Genomic DNA, 15,839 nt, shown 5'->3' on the forward strand with positions numbered 1-15,839 from the left:
GTCAGGGTATAAGGTAAGGTACAAGGTATCACACACAATTATATTGTAATGAAAATGCTTAGAGAACGCAGAAAAGCATACAGTATTTGCAATGCAGCTGTAATGGGCTTCTGCAACCTGTCTTTAATGAAAATGAGGTCCCTGGTGACAGGTTCCCTTAAGTGTTACAGTACAATAGAGCTTTAAAGGTGTATACCTCTTCTTGGAAGAGTACATCCTCTCTGACCAGGTAGGCTTTGTTCCTACCAGACAGCCGGCTGACCAGACTGGTAGGGTTATTGACATTATTTCTTTGATCCAAGCTAGATGGGATAATGCTATGCCCTCTCAGGCACTACTCCTCTCTATAGACCAACATAAAGAATTTGACTTCCTACAATGGGATTACCGTTTTATATTGGGGGGTTTTGGCCCTCATTTTGTGACAGTGTTAAGGGGCCTATATCCTAGGCCAGTGATGGCGAACCTTTTACAGACAGAGTGCCCAAGCTACAACTAAAATCCACTGATTTACCGTGAAGTGCCAACATGGAATTTTAAGGAGTAACTTATTGCTACCTGTTCTTCCTCAATTTTCAATTGTATCAACCCCCTGAGGCCACCAATACAGTTAAAAGACTATATGCAGACTCTCATTGTAGCTTCTCTCCAGGGTCTCTCTGTAGAATGAGAATGGTGGGTCCAGCAGGAGGACCTCCAAAGACATTGCAGTTCTGTCAACAGCCTCACACTTTTCCCGCAGTTTCAAACAGCCAATGAAATGTCGCTTTAAAACATTATCTCTCAAGTTACCCGGGACTGCAGGATTTGGTCCTATATGGTGAACTCTGTCCTGAAGTGATGGTCTGAGTGCCCACAGAAATGGCTCTGAGTGCCACCTCTGGCACCCGTGCCATAGGTTCGCCACCACTGTCCTAGGCCATCTGCGCAAATTAATCATTGGGGCTTTATGTCTGCCACTATTGTTATCAGTAGGGGCAGAAGACAAGGATAATCCCTCTCTCCTATTTTGTTTCTCCTCACAATCGAAACCGCTAGCCCATCTGGTCAGAGTGGATCCAAACATAAGAGGTATTAACTTTAGTGACAGGGTCCATAAATGCTTCCTGTTTGCCGACAATATTCTCTTCATGCTTTCAGCTCCCCTCGTTACTCTGCCTAATCTTTATCGGGTCCATGACAGTTTCTCCACTATCTCTTGCCGGTCGGTTAACCATAAGAGATGGGTGATTCTTAACCTAACAGTCCCTCCATCCATGGCTAATTGCTTAAGTTGAATTTTGAATTCAATTGGAGAGAGGACCAGATTACCTACCTGGGGGTAGCGCTGACTTCCCACTTCTCAAAACTTTTTGAGGCCAATTTCCCCCACTAAAGAAAAAATTATTAGAGGACCTGCGGTTCTGGTTCTCCTTGCAGCTCTCATGGCTTGGATACAGTTTCAGCCTTAAAAATGACCCTACTTCCTTGGCTTCTGTATTTCCTTAGAACCCTCCCAAACGATATATACTTGCCTCCTTTCTATGCCAGCTACAGTTAGCAGTTAACCACTTTATTTGGGGTGATACCCGATGTAGGGTCTCTCAAAGAGTTATGTACATCCCTCGATGGGGGATGGGGATCCCACACCTAACCAGATACTATTACGCAGTGAGGTTGTCTCCCCCGCCATAGGAAATCTAAACAAGCACTAGTTTGAGCAGACTGCATGCCCCTCAAGTCCAATTGACCTGCTACCCTGGATCAAACCTAAAGATTAGACCTACCATCTTATGCCCACTCCTCTCTTCTAATCCAGCTCTTTGGGACCACTTGAAGAATAGATTTAAATTCTCTTCTCCTCATACCCCAGTGGCTGGCCTAATCTCCAACCCCTACTTTGCTCCTGGCTTACAACTTACGGCTTTCCAGTGGTGGTTGGATAAAGGCCTCTATAGAATTGCAGACTTCATAGATAGACTCGGAGTGCGTTCACTGTCGTACTTCCAATCTACTCATAATCTCCCAGATACAGAAATGTTCAGACTTTCACAAATTACACATTGGGGCACACTTACTTACCCGTCCCTGGCGCGTTCCCCGATGTACGTTGTCCGATGAGAATGAACTCTGACGCGATTCACTAAGATTGTGCACCCGATTTTCTGCATGTGTCGCTTCCCCGCTCAGGTCCGACAGAGTTCACCTTCTTCTTCCTCGTGTATGTAAGTGCATTGTATGCAACACAATTTGAATGTTAAATCTCATGCTAAGTCCGAATCAGTCGGATCGTTCAACGGCCCGCCTCCCCATTTCTCTCACATGAAAGCCAGCGCTTCTGTGGCACAGTTTGGTCGCATGCAACAGAATCCCCAGTTAAATACCTCTCATAGCAGCACAAATCCAGAAAATTTTGAAAATCCGGCAAAAGTGCGATCTGCGGACCCTTAGTAAATAAGCCCTATTATGTTCAGTCTTTAAAAAAGGTAACCACTGATATATCTTCTAAGACGCTCTTTGAAGCTGCGTCTTAGAAGATATATCTCCTCTAGTGCACAGGCACCCATAAACTGTCTCAGATCTACTCTATGTTAGGTACCCCTCAGGGTGAGCTTCCTTATATGGTGGCCTGGGAATGAGACTTTGGGGAATCCCTCAGTGAGCGTGACTGGCAAGACATGGTGGAGTGCATTTACATATAACTGGTAGAATCCAAGTTAAAGGCTGCTAGATGGTATATGATCCCTTCTCGCTTGACTACAATGTTCCAGTCAGCCTCACCCCGGTGCTTCAGGGGATGTGGGGGGACTGGAACACATGAGTTGAGTTTAGTCGCTCAACTCAAATTCATATCTTACCTCTTCCTAGCTGCGAAAATTGCAATAGTCACTGCATGGAAGAAGGCGATTATTCCTTTACAGTTGGTCAAGACTAAAATGAGCTGGATCATGGTTAATGACAGATTGCATTCTATATTATGAGATGTTATTCACTAAAGTCTGACAAGATCGGGTTACCTACATCTCCACAACTTTGTGATATGGTATATATGTGAGTATCTCTTCTGCTTTACCCCCAGGCCAGAAGATAGTCTCCCTCCCTTCCTCCGTGTTGGTTCCAGCCCCTACTGTCTGTCCTCTTGTCCGATATACATTCGGTTTTAGGTTGGAGTATATGGATTTTGGATCGAAAGTCTTCAACTTTATGTTTTAATTTGAAGATACCGAAAGTAATGTGGCTAATGAGATATATATCTTAAAGGGGTTGTGTCACTATAGCAAATGGCTGTAATTGAGTCCAATGCATTGTGACAAGTACTTTCACCATTTACACTTATAAAATATGCAGGCTTACTGAGATAACTCCTTTTGTTCTGGTTGCTGGTGCCCCCTAGTGGTAGCTGTGTCCCGTCCTGAGCTACAGCTGTTCTGGCCGAGTCTGCGCACAAGGAGTCAGCCAGCAGCTCTGCACTACAGATCATTCCACGGGATCACAGCTCCTCTCCACACTGAGAGATCACCTGACACACTGCAGCCAATAGGAAGTGAGAGAGGAGGAGGGGCAGAGATTGTGCTGTGATGGCCACTGCTTACCAACTTCACAGGTGCTTCCAGCAGCAGATACAAGGTAACTGCAGCAAGACATGACTATCTGCTGCACAGAGGAGTGCTCCCCTAACATGGATCATAGCAATATAGCAGCCCTCTCCTCCCTCCACCATTAGTCAGGTCACACAGGAGGCTGCAGAGATAACACAAGTAACAGGCTGAGCTCTGATCTCTCCTGATGCATCTCCTGTACTCTCCTCCATGCACTGTCCCTCCATGTTACACTGCTGTCCTGTGCCTGACTAGCAGGGAAGTAGCTAAAGATCAGTAACATGTGAGAAGCTGTCACCTATTTATCTATGCATCCATGCATGTCAGCCTGACCGACCATGATGCTGTGAGAATACATAGTACATGTGTACTGTGTGCAGTGTCCTGTGTAGTGTGCAGGGGGCGCCAGATTCAGGATTTCTAGCGCACGTTCTTCATGAATCTGGTGCCCCCTGCACTACTTTGACAGACTGCACCAACTTTTTTTGGTGCACTTTTAACATGGGGCGTATGACACATTTCAATTGGACTTCTATTGGATCAGTAAATGCAGGGACTATTTGAGCACAGCAGGTGGAAGGAGACTCTGAAGGCTGAGCGCTCTGTAGCACCGATAGATTTTTGACAGCTTTTTGCAGTCAATTGTTTTGTGGCATAACCCCTTTAAGGGGGCCTCTGCGTGGGTCTTATTGTTTTCCATACCTATATACTCTATATCGGTTGTTTTAAAACAAAAACTTTCAATAAAAACAATTGAAAACAAAGGGGTATACCTATGAACAACATTGTGAAAGGAGTAGTAGTGCATATGGTTGACCATTACTCGATTCACTTCCTTGGAACTGATGGAGCACTGTACTTGGTCATCTCCATCAGTAAAATAGAAGTGAATAGAGAGATGGGTCTGGGAACCCCATTCTCGTAATCAATTGGGGTCTTATTAATATGAGCTCCAGCAATCAGTCACTTACTGTAACTCTCTTTAAGGGAATCTGTCATTCCAAATAACCTACCTGAATTAACTGTTATGTTATGTAGGATTATCCCATGCCTTTATTTTTATTTACCAGCTATTCCTTCTGTGACAAAAGTTTACTTTTGAAATATGCAAATTAAGTGGAAGTGCCTTGTGGGGCAATAGCAGAGCACCTCAGGGCTCCTCTGCAATAACAACGTCCCCTGCTAAACTGCCAACAGCCAGCGCCTTCTCTTACGCTTGCCCTTTGAGGTGCTTAACCAAAGCACTTCCTCCTAATCTGCCTATTTATAAAGTGAAGTTTTGCATGGATATAAGTCAGTATAAAGTGAAGTTTTGCTGGATAAAATAAGGTATGGGTAAGATGTTTAGGCAAAGTCCCACATAAGTTAGCTGATAACTAATCCCATTTAAATCTCACCTTCTTTAGATCATGTCCCAAGCTATACAGAAAAGCTGACTTTGTGGATAGTCACCTAAAAATACTCTAAATCAGGGGTCTCAAACTCGCGGCCCGCGGGCCAACTGTGGCCCGTGGGACAACATTTTGCGGCCCCCACCTGGAAAAGCACCGCCCGCCGTGTATTCACGGCGGCTGTCGGGTCGCGCTGCATGGAGAGGGCTCACGGGCTGAGCCCTCTCTATAGCCGGTAAGTCTTTGCTGCATATTGCAGCAAAGGCTTACCGGTAACACCCGCGATCGGTGCCAGCACCGATCGCGGGTGCTTTCACAGCGATGGCTGCCGGCAATGCTGCCGGCAGCCTCAAAAAGAGAGCGGCGCATGGGCGCCGCCATCTTACCTGGGATCGCCGATCCCCCGGGGGCAGCGATCCGTCTCCATGGTAGCCTCGGGTCTTCCGAAGACCCGAGGCTATTTCGTTTTAACCCCTTCATTACAATGTGCTGATAGCACATTGTAATGAATGAGGAGGAACATCCCCATATACTGCCATACTGTAGTATGGCAGTATATGATAGGATCGATCAGACAACCTGGGGTTAAAGTACCCTAGGCAGTCTGAAAAATAGTATAAATAAAAATAAAAAAAAGTTAAAAAAAAAAATTATAATAAAAAAACATTAAATTTCAAATCACCCCCCTTTCCCTAGAACTGACATAAATATAAATAAACAGTAAAAATCATAAACACATCAGGTATCGACACGTCCGAAAATGCCCGATCTATCAAAATATGATAACGTTTTTTACAATGCGTTTAACCCCGTTACGGAAAATAGCGCCCAAAGTCGAAAATGGCACTTTTTTGCCATTTTGAAAAATATAAGAAAATCTATAAAAAGTGATCAAAAGGTCGTACAGTCCTAAAAATGATATCATTGAACATATTATTAAATTTCGCAAAAAATGACACCACCCACAGCTCCGTACACCAAAGTATAAAAAAGTTATTAGCGCCAGAAGTTGGCAAAATAAAAAAAAAAAAATTTTGTACAGGAGGTTTTAATTTTTGTAAATGTATGAAAACATTATAAAACCTATACAAATTTGGTATCCCCTTAATCGTACCGACCCAAAGAATAAAGTAGACATGTCATTTGGGGCGCTCAGTGAAAGACGTAATATCCAAGCCCACAAGAAAATGGCACGAATGCATTTTCATTGCATTTGGAATTTTTTTCCCGCTTCCGAGTACATGGCATGTAATATTTAATACCGTCACTATGAAGTGCAATTTGTTACGCAGAAAACAAGCCCTCACACAGCTCTTTACGTGTAAAAATAAAAAAGTTATAGATTTTTGAAGGTGGGGAGTGAAAAATGGACATGAAAAAACAGGAAAGGGCCCGTAACCGGTTAATCCCCTTCCCTCCGGTACTTGAAGAAGATGAAGTCGCCGCTCTGAACGCACTTGGTGCAGGTCAGAGCGGCGACTTCATCTTCTTCGATGGGAGGGACACGGGGAGGCAAGTACCGGGGGGGATGGAGTGTCCCTGACTGGGCTCAGTGCGGTAGGAGCTTGGGACCCCTCGGTGCACAGGACACGTTCATAGAGAAAACACGTCTCCCCGCTCGGGGCTTTCCTTGCGCTGGGAGACGCCATGACATTTGAATCTGAATAATGATATTTTGTAAGCGCATTTTGTGTGGAAAACTTGATGCGGCCCAGCCTTACCCAGAATCTACCTCCAGCGGCCCCCAGGTAAATTGAGTTTGAGACCCCTGCTCTAAATCATTTTTAATAATTAAATTAATTTGAAATAATCTAAATTATTTCAACAAACCTAATTTAAATATTATGTCATTTCACATGATACATAATCTAGATACATAAACGAGACCAATCCAATTTCATATCTATACTATAAAGAATGGCTGCTAAAATTTCCATTGAGTCAATTGTCAAATAGAAGAACAGGCTCAACTTTCTCTGGAGGAATTCTTCACAGATCTTTACTTCATTATAAAACTGGCGACATAGTGTTGAAGAAGATTTCCACTATTAAACCCTATGCTCCTATATATTGAAAACTGATCCTTGGATTGAGTCAGCTTCCATATACTGAAATCCATCTGTATACAGAGCTGGTTAACCTCTATGTACAAACAGCAACACATGTTATTCCGACAGATTACACTGACTAAATTTCCACAGCACAACAGCTCATAAAATATTTACTGACTAAATTGCTTGGAACATTGTAACTAATAACGTCCATCACTGAGGTGTAAACACCATAAAGAGTGACAGCGGGAAGACTAAACATAATTACACTTGATCTCCGTGATGTTGTATGTACTTTACTTAAACCCCCCTCCCACTCAGAAAAGGGAGGAAGACATCTGTCCTTCCATTCACTAGACACAAGGTAACGAGTAAGGTCAAACATAACATAATAGTAATGTATAGTACTATAAGCAATTCATAAACTCGCAGATAATAAAGTTCTCATAACAGGTTTATATCTTCTGGCTACATTTAGTTATTTTGAATTCTGTTGTTTTTCATTATATGCAGGAGGTGAATATTCTTTATAATAGGGATCACAATAGGCACGTAAAGGTGAATTCCCATTTCAGCATATAAGTTTTATTGTTTGAATTACTTAAAGTTTTAAATTTTTCCAATATACTTTCTGTATCAATTCCTCACAGTTTTCTAGATCTCTGCTTGCTGTCATTCTAATGAAAGCTTCTAACGACACACAGTTCTGATTACTCTCTATGACACTAACGATCCGTGCACCTGTGTGACCATGGTCAGATTTCTGCCCGCTGGAAGTAAAAATAGAAGCTTTCTTTAGAATGACAGCAAGCAGAGATCTAGAAAACTGTGAGGAAATGATACAGAACGTATATTGGAAAATGTAATAATTTTTTATCATACAAACAACAAGATTAATTTGTCGAAATGGGAACACCCCTTTAACAGACAGAAATATACAGACTAAAGTGGTGCAGTAAATCAATGCTTAGATTAAAAAAGAATTGAACTAAAGGCCACCATTAGGGCCAGCGACTGCACCCACTCATAGTGACAGGTGTCTACTTTGTCCCCTCATAGTGCCATGCAGCAACAGTGCCACATGACAGTGACAGTAAACAAGATTGCCCACATAATGGAGCCAATCTTAGGTTTTCCCACATGTACAATGGGAGCTGAATATGCAATAGCTTAGAATGGCCACTACACAGCAGATGGAGACATCTTCTTCTGTCTTTTTAAGTTAATGAGTGGCAGAAGAAGTCTATTAAATTGTTCATAACATTATAGAACCTTCATAAATCTGGTATCTCCATGATCATAGAATCAACTCAACTCAAAGAATAAAGAGGATGTGGAAGTAAGAGTTCTCCTTACGGAGACTGCCAATGAAGGCCACCATGTAGGCGTGTGGAGTCTTATAGCCATGGATGCTCCACTAGGGGGATTCTGGGAAAATAAAGGTGTGTCATTTGGAGCGTGCAGGGAAAGCCGTAAAAACAGAGCCTATGAAAAAATGGAGCAAAGGTGTGTATTCATCAATTTTAGAAATTTTGGTTTTTTTTTCATCATCCCAGTACATTGTATGGAATATGCCATACACCTATGTACACAGTAAAATAAAAAAAGTTCTGACTTTTGAAAGGAGTGGAGCAAAATATGGAAACGCAAAAACAGAAGAAGCCACCTGCAGCAAGGGGCTCAGTGACAATGTGGTCATAGACAGAGTCCGGGAGAATTATGTGAATCATTGTTATCCAGACTTATCCTGCCACCCCCTCCTATGTAACACAACCTTGATCTCCTGGTCATAGCAACACTTCCTCGGGGATCGATAACCCTGTTCTATCAACCTGTTTCTTTGATACTTAATAAAAAAAAGACATTTGAATTCAATGGTATTTCTTTCTGTGGTTATGTAACTTTCTCACATCCTTTAGTAGCATGTTAGCTGCAAAACAAGTCCCACACAAGGACCAAATTGCGCAGTTCTTTCCTATGTGCTGTAGAAAAGGTAAAATGAGCCAATGCGTTTAACCCTATGAGTTGGATTAGTTGCAACTTGTTTTTGCTTTCTGGGCATTGTATGCATCCTGAAAATGTCACAAAAGTTGGACTGTTACTAGATCTGGAATGCAGAGGGTGTATCTTGTGGTTATGACCCTTTCATGTGATTTTTGCTATATCTGTATTACACACTATGGTGTTCAGCACCAGGACCAGCTCCCAGCAATGGTGCCCAGAGCTGGGCACACATGAGAGTGTCAGCACCAGGGACAGCAACTAGCACTGGTACTCACAGTTCAGTCCTGGGCACACATGATGGTGTCAGCACCAGGACCAGCTCCCAGCACCAGTGCCCACAGCTCATTCCTGGGCACACATGGGGGTGTTCAGCACCAGGGCCAGCTCCTAGCAACAGTGCCCTCAGCTCATTCCTGGGCACACATGATGGTATCAGCACCAGGATTCGCTCCCAGCACAAGGGCTCACAGCTCAGTCAGAGGCACACATGATGGGTGTTCAGCACCGGGGCCAGCTCCCAGCAACAGTGCCCTCAGTGCTGGGCACACATGATGCGTGTCAGGACCAGGGACAGCTCCCAGCATCGGTGCCCACAGCTCAGTGCTGGACACACATGATGGTATCAGCAGCAGTGCCCTCAGTGCTGGGCACACATGATGGTGGTATCAGCAGGAGTGCCCTCAGTCCTGGGCACACATGATGGTATCAGCAGCAGGCCCCTCCTCTACCCACAATCCCCTGGCTGGGAGAGGAGGATGTGATCGCAGGAGAGCTCAGTGCTCGGCACACGGGATGTGATTGCTGCTAGGAGTCGGCTTTGTGATTGCAGCATGTCTACCAACCATCTGTAGCCATCTACTCCCATAGAGGACGCAGCATGTGCAGGCAGCCTGCCTAAGCCGATCAGATCGCTGCAGACCAGCCAGTGACTGTATACTGTGACCTATATCTGTAGGATGCACACACAGTGTGACCGATAAGACAGTTACCGCTCCTAGTGAAAGGTTGTGCAGAGATCTGTCCCTCATTGTCTCCGACCAGATCGCCCAGTGGCCCTTTGAGGGGTGAGGATGAAGGATCGCACCCGGGAGCTGCGTGCTGTGAGTATTCTGGACTTGTTGCACATCAGATATGTTGTCGTGCCCATAGAACATGCTATCATCTCCCGACTACAAGTTGTTTGTCTATTTTTTATGGCAGATGATAAATATTTGATCTTCTCCCCAGCTGCTCGTGCTTATTAGGTGAGCCTCCCATGAAAACACACAGGACAAAGCTCCCGTGTTGTCTCTTTTTCTCCTAATTCATCAAAATGAGATGAGATGAGTGGTTATTTATGGACATTACTTGGTTGGGCGTCCATTTGTCTTAAAGCTGTCACATAATTGAGTCATCAAATATCTTACCTGCCGCTATATATACATATACTCTATGTGCATGCATCTATGTCTAATATCTAGTAGGACAACCATTGGTGTTGACTACTTTTTCACGCTTGTCTTTGTATCTACATTGTAACTTTGTATCTATATCTGTATAATATTTGTAAACCATTTTTCTTCCGTCATCTATAAATGACATTACTTCTTTGGTCAGATTGGTTGCCATCTGATGCGATTTGCTGGGGGGCATGTGGCTCTGAAATGGTTAACACACTGCTGGCTTATTAACAGAATGCATTCCAGATCATCAGCCTCATATATAGTATCACCTTATAAATGTACCTTCTATATAGAGCTCCTGATGGGAAGAAGTAGGGCTCTGATACATTGTGTACATTGCTGTCAGTGCAGTTGCCTCCCTTGTCAGATCCACTCCTGCTTGCCGCACGCCATAACATATAATTATAGTGTAACAGATGCCTGTTGCTTATAACTAGCGTTCAATTGCTGTTTGGAAGTCGTGCACAGGTTCTAGGTTACATATCGGAGAGTAGTCATGTATCTTACAGCAGTGTTCATCAACCTGTAGCTATTGAGCTGTTGCTGAACTACATTTCCCAGCATGCCCTAGACTGTTAGTGCATGTTGAGGGTTGCAATTCCATAACCACCAGGGAGCCACAGGTTGGAAAAAACCTAATTTGGCAACTACAATATTAAACAATGTTCCCCATTACGTTAAGACGCTCAAGTCTGCAGCAATACTTTGTAATGAAATGCAGCGTTCTCCACCCAATTCTAGTTATGCCTTCTTTATCTTTCTTCTGCATAACCCCCAAATCTCTTCAAGTCACATCTGGAAATATATTCAACATGTCAAACCGAATATTCATCAGCTTCTTATTACACCATATCCCTATATGTCTAAAATTTCACCCTAACGTTTCGTTTCAATACGTTTTTTCAAATCTGATGTTTTAGTTTTTTTCATGGATTTATTTTTCAATGGTAAAAGTAAACCATCATATATACAGCCCCACTCCCAACTGAAATGAGGTTACTCCCCAATGTTAATTTTAGGTTTTGATAATAACTGGTGTAGATGAAAACAAATGAGATCCCAAAGTGCCAGCTAATGCCAAGTAGACTGGTAATTCTGTAATGCGTCCTTGTGCACACATCACTTCTACAGATTTACAATCCCCCAGCAATACCATCTGTGATGTGCATCCCCCTCCCTGCCCAGTGTGTGCATGTATCTGTGATCACACAGCAGAGACTAGGTGACAGTAAATACATTGTCTGCCATATATTCCATCTTATACTTGAATAAAAGTTTAGTGCTGGCTATATGAGTGTTCCATTAGCTCTACACTAGATCATGATGAGATCTGTTTTATATGGGCGGCTGACATGCTATTAGCAGTGCGGGGACCTGGTTCTTACATGCTAGTCACGCCTGTGTACTGCAGGCAGTGTAAATGCTGGATTCCTGTCACATTAGAGCGGATATGCTCTGTGAGCAGCGCATACATTGTTCCCTAAGATTATCCATTTCTTTGACGGAGGAGCCTTGCATCTACCCTGCATGTGGAAGCTTAGCCAGCACATTAATGCAGAGCCCTTGCATCGTAAAAGGGATCCATATTAGGTTTTCAAAAACAGTCTACTACTTGTTACAAATAGATGTAGCAGTGCTGAATGTGTTATGTAACTCTTACACTTCTTCGAGTCATAGATAACCCCATGATTTCCTATAATTCACTGTGAGCCATGAAATAAATAGACCAGCCCCCCGCGCATAACTCGGAGATGATGGGTACCAATGTAAAGTGTGTGCCCGGACCTGAATATAATGTATGGTTTATAGTTCTAGTCTTCTCGCCTTATGGGCCCCCTAAGCCTCTTGGGCCCGGTTGCAACTGTTCCCTCAAGTAACACCCCTACCAGCTCCTTACATGTACTAGATCCTATAAAGCTGTTATTAGGTTACAACCCTACTACCCCGGTTGCCCATATTTATAAAAACCAATGCAGTCTGTACTCTGTGCAGTTTTCCTATGAAGTGTGCAGAGTTCGCCAGATTCATCAAAACAAATGCACGGTCTTCATAAATCTGGTGCCCCGTGCACTGCTCGGGAAGTGGGCACCATTTTTTTGGTGCACTTTGTTCATGCTTCAGAATTGTGGTGCAAACTCCGCCTAAGCAGTAACAGCCCCTTTAGGTGACATTTTTTCCGTCTTGTCGGCTACACAGTGTAGCCACGACACAAAACTGGCGCATAACTACATATACAAGATGTTAGCGCTTTTTTCAGTGCAAAGTCAGACAGAAAATTGGGGCAAACACTTTAATAAAGGGCCAGTGTGTCTTTGCTCTGTGCGTTGTGTTAACAGTCCTTGGATTTAGATCATCTTCAAGTTCACATTCTCTACAGACGTCATGATTTATTCTTATGTGTAAGATTTTTGAACTGCCAGTAGCGGCCAGACCATCGCCCATTGGCTTTCTGAATGCATAGGTTGAGACAGGAACACTGACTATTCTCACATATAGATAAACTGAGGATGTATTAGGGAGAGAGTTCAAGAGTCTATCTGTCATATACATACAGTAATTTTGCACATCACTGTTTAGTCCTACATAAGATCCCTAATAGGTATATAGATTATGACACATGACAAACTCGGCTTTACTATATCTGACCACAGAGGCCCTCCCTCAACTAATGTATTGCTTATAACTATAAATAGGTCTACCTTTCTAATAAGACAATATCCAGTAGCGGGCCTCCCACGCTCTCCATCCACTAATTACGGCGAGAAGACTTGCCTGCCCAGCATATTCTTCAGAAATGCTCTGCGCTCCAGTACATGTAATATAGCTGACACTGTTTAAGTGACTGTACAGAGATTTACGCAGACTTATTTGTTATCTCGTATTGTACCATTGGGTTTTGTTAATAATGTGTTGTCATGTAACGGTCGGAGCAAGAGATTTTAATTAATATTCGCGTGCGCTTGCGATAAGCAGTTGCTGGGATATTGGATACGTACATGGTTGATAATTTGCTTTATATTCTTTATGTTATTCTTTTTTTCTCAATATATCTTCAATAATTGACTAAGTTTTGGACAGTGTACATTGAAAGTGTGTCATAGCAAAAATTCTCAATGAACTCCAATCCCGTTCCCATTCCAGAATTACAGGCACACCCCGGGTTATGTACTAGATAGGGTCCATAGGTTTGTTCTTAAGTTGAATTTGTATGTAAGTGGAAACTGTATATTTTATAATTGTAGTTCTAGACAAATTATTTGACAATTGGAGTTTCATAATCTTTTGCTGTAATGGGACCAAGGATGATCAATAAAGCTTCATTACAGACACCTTACAGCTAATTATTGCAATCTGGGAGTATAGTAAAGCATTCAGAGAGCTTCACCAGAGGTTACAGGGGGTCGTCTGTATGTCGGGTGTCCTTAAGTAGGGGATTGCCTGTACTAAGGAAGGCATGACATAAAGGAAATCTACCACCAATCATGGCTGCCTTACTTCTAAAATCAACTTGTAAAATTGTGCTAATGCGTGAGAAGTGCTCTAGTGGCCTTTACCAGAGCTCCTACTTGCTGTAGCTTCACAGACTGTTACATTGTCTCAGCACTGAGGGAAAACTCACACAGTTGGAAGGGGGAAGTGCTCCTGCAGAGCTTAACAGCCTGTGAAGCTACAACATGTAAGGGCTCTGGTGATGCCCTCAGATTCCATCAGACTCATTAGCAAAAATGTTACAAATGGATTTTAGAAGGAAACCATATATAAGAAGATTACCACAGTCACAGTGCCTGGATCTGCTTTGTCATGCTTATGGTAGTTTTCATTTAAAGGACGTCTATCACCATTTTCTCTGTGGTAGACGCACCCTCGTTACCTGTAGGATATGAGGGATCCTCTTTTCGCTTCCTTCGAGGCTTCTGTTACATCGAGAAAATAGTTTTTATACTACCCATGGTGACTGATAGACCCTTTAAAGTGTTTTTTTCACAGCTGATTTGCACCAGTCTGACTTATTCCTCTTTGACAGATCCTCATCCTCCCAAACTATAGTCTGAGTCATTCATGAAAAACAGTTCAGACTAGGACATGTTCTACTTTTTAACAAACATCAAATGCTGAAAGTGTGTGTGACCACTGATCGGTAAATCCTTGGTCTCGGTGGTCACACAACTTCATCATAACCTATCTATTGGGAGTGAAAGCACCAAAGAACAAGAGCCATTGGGTTCAAAATAAAAATTTGTGATGCCCAAAAAACACTTTAAATGCATCGTAACATAAGGATATCATCATAGGATTGTAAAATTCAGAATGAAACCTCATTATACACAATGTCAGTCAGAAAGTGTAAAGCCCCTTTAAGTGTCAACTGATTCTGGAAGCACAATGCGAACATAAATTAGTCTCCATATATTATTAATGACTTTAAAGGGAAGAATCTGAGGATACATCAAAAGTTATTAACTCGGTGGGAGCAGAGACTGCCTAGCTTACATTTGGGTTACGACAGGTGTAAATTATGCACGTTGCACACAGCTGTGGAAGATAAAAGCCATGTTTGACAAGTTGGCGGGAGGGATAAAATAGGTGAAGAGTAGGAAAGATAAATGTTGGATGAATTGGCTGTGATAACTTTTTTATTAGTTGTTATTTTTTTTAAACAATTTTAACACAAAAAGTTATTTATCATTAGGCAGGCTCCTTGGGGTAGTGCCGTTGCGGCTACACTGTCAGATTTCTTAAAGGGGCTTTGGTCCTTTAATAAATCTCTTTGTAGTGTCTAGTATTTTTTATATAATCACAAGATGAGTAAAACAACTGTGGGGGTACCGGAGTGACCTTGCAACATTTTTTGCAATTATTTTAAAAAAACGCCACTATTTTTGAGTTGCAGGAAAGGCCCTTTTTTGGTACAAAAAAAAATCACAAAGAAACCCTTGTGCAATTTTTTTGCCACTTTTTGATGCAAGAAAAGTCAAGAAAACCCTTTGAAAAATGTTTCCCACAGAAACGATGTTCTTTCTAACGGGTTGAACTGGGACATGTATCTAAATCCATCATCAGTTTTGATCAAAGGCTCTAGAGAACACTGCATTTGTACTTTTTGTATTTGTAATAAGTAGCAGCAGGACTATGAAAAGTGAGTATTAATCCAGGTTTGCAGCTCCTGCAAGTACTGTGGGCAGGACTTTCAGCCTGAAGATCTTTCTGGTGTATGCAGCTCCTCCCATCTGCTTTGAGTGACTGCGATAAGTATCCAACCAAAATACCAATACAGTTCCTACACTTAGCAGAGGGGAGGGGCAGGAAGTAGAAAGCTTTTCAGTTTGAAAGACCCGTCCAGAGCCCTTGCAAGAGCTGCAGAGCTGGATTATA

At 42.6% G+C, this 15,839-nt stretch overlaps 1 protein-coding gene across 2 annotated transcripts in view; it reads left to right on the forward strand.

The window, feature by feature from the left end:
• The first annotated feature begins 9,748 nt into the window (after window positions 1-9,748).
• Window positions 9,749-15,839, forward strand: part of STX1A (syntaxin 1A) — a 90,628-nt gene continuing 84,537 nt past the window's right edge. The window contains exon 1 of one of the 2 annotated variants that reach the window (XM_072138065.1): window positions 9,749-10,124. In XM_072138065.1, coding sequence (XP_071994166.1) covers window positions 10,095-10,124 — 30 coding nt within the window. In that variant the 5' untranslated portion in view covers window positions 9,749-10,094. The remainder of the gene's footprint in view (window positions 10,125-15,839) is intronic. The other variant, XM_072138064.1, reaches the window with a different exon arrangement.

Source organism: Engystomops pustulosus, chromosome 2 (genome assembly GCF_040894005.1).
Source record: "Engystomops pustulosus chromosome 2, aEngPut4.maternal, whole genome shotgun sequence".
In the NCBI taxonomy this organism is placed as follows: Eukaryota; Metazoa; Chordata; class Amphibia; order Anura; family Leptodactylidae; genus Engystomops; species Engystomops pustulosus.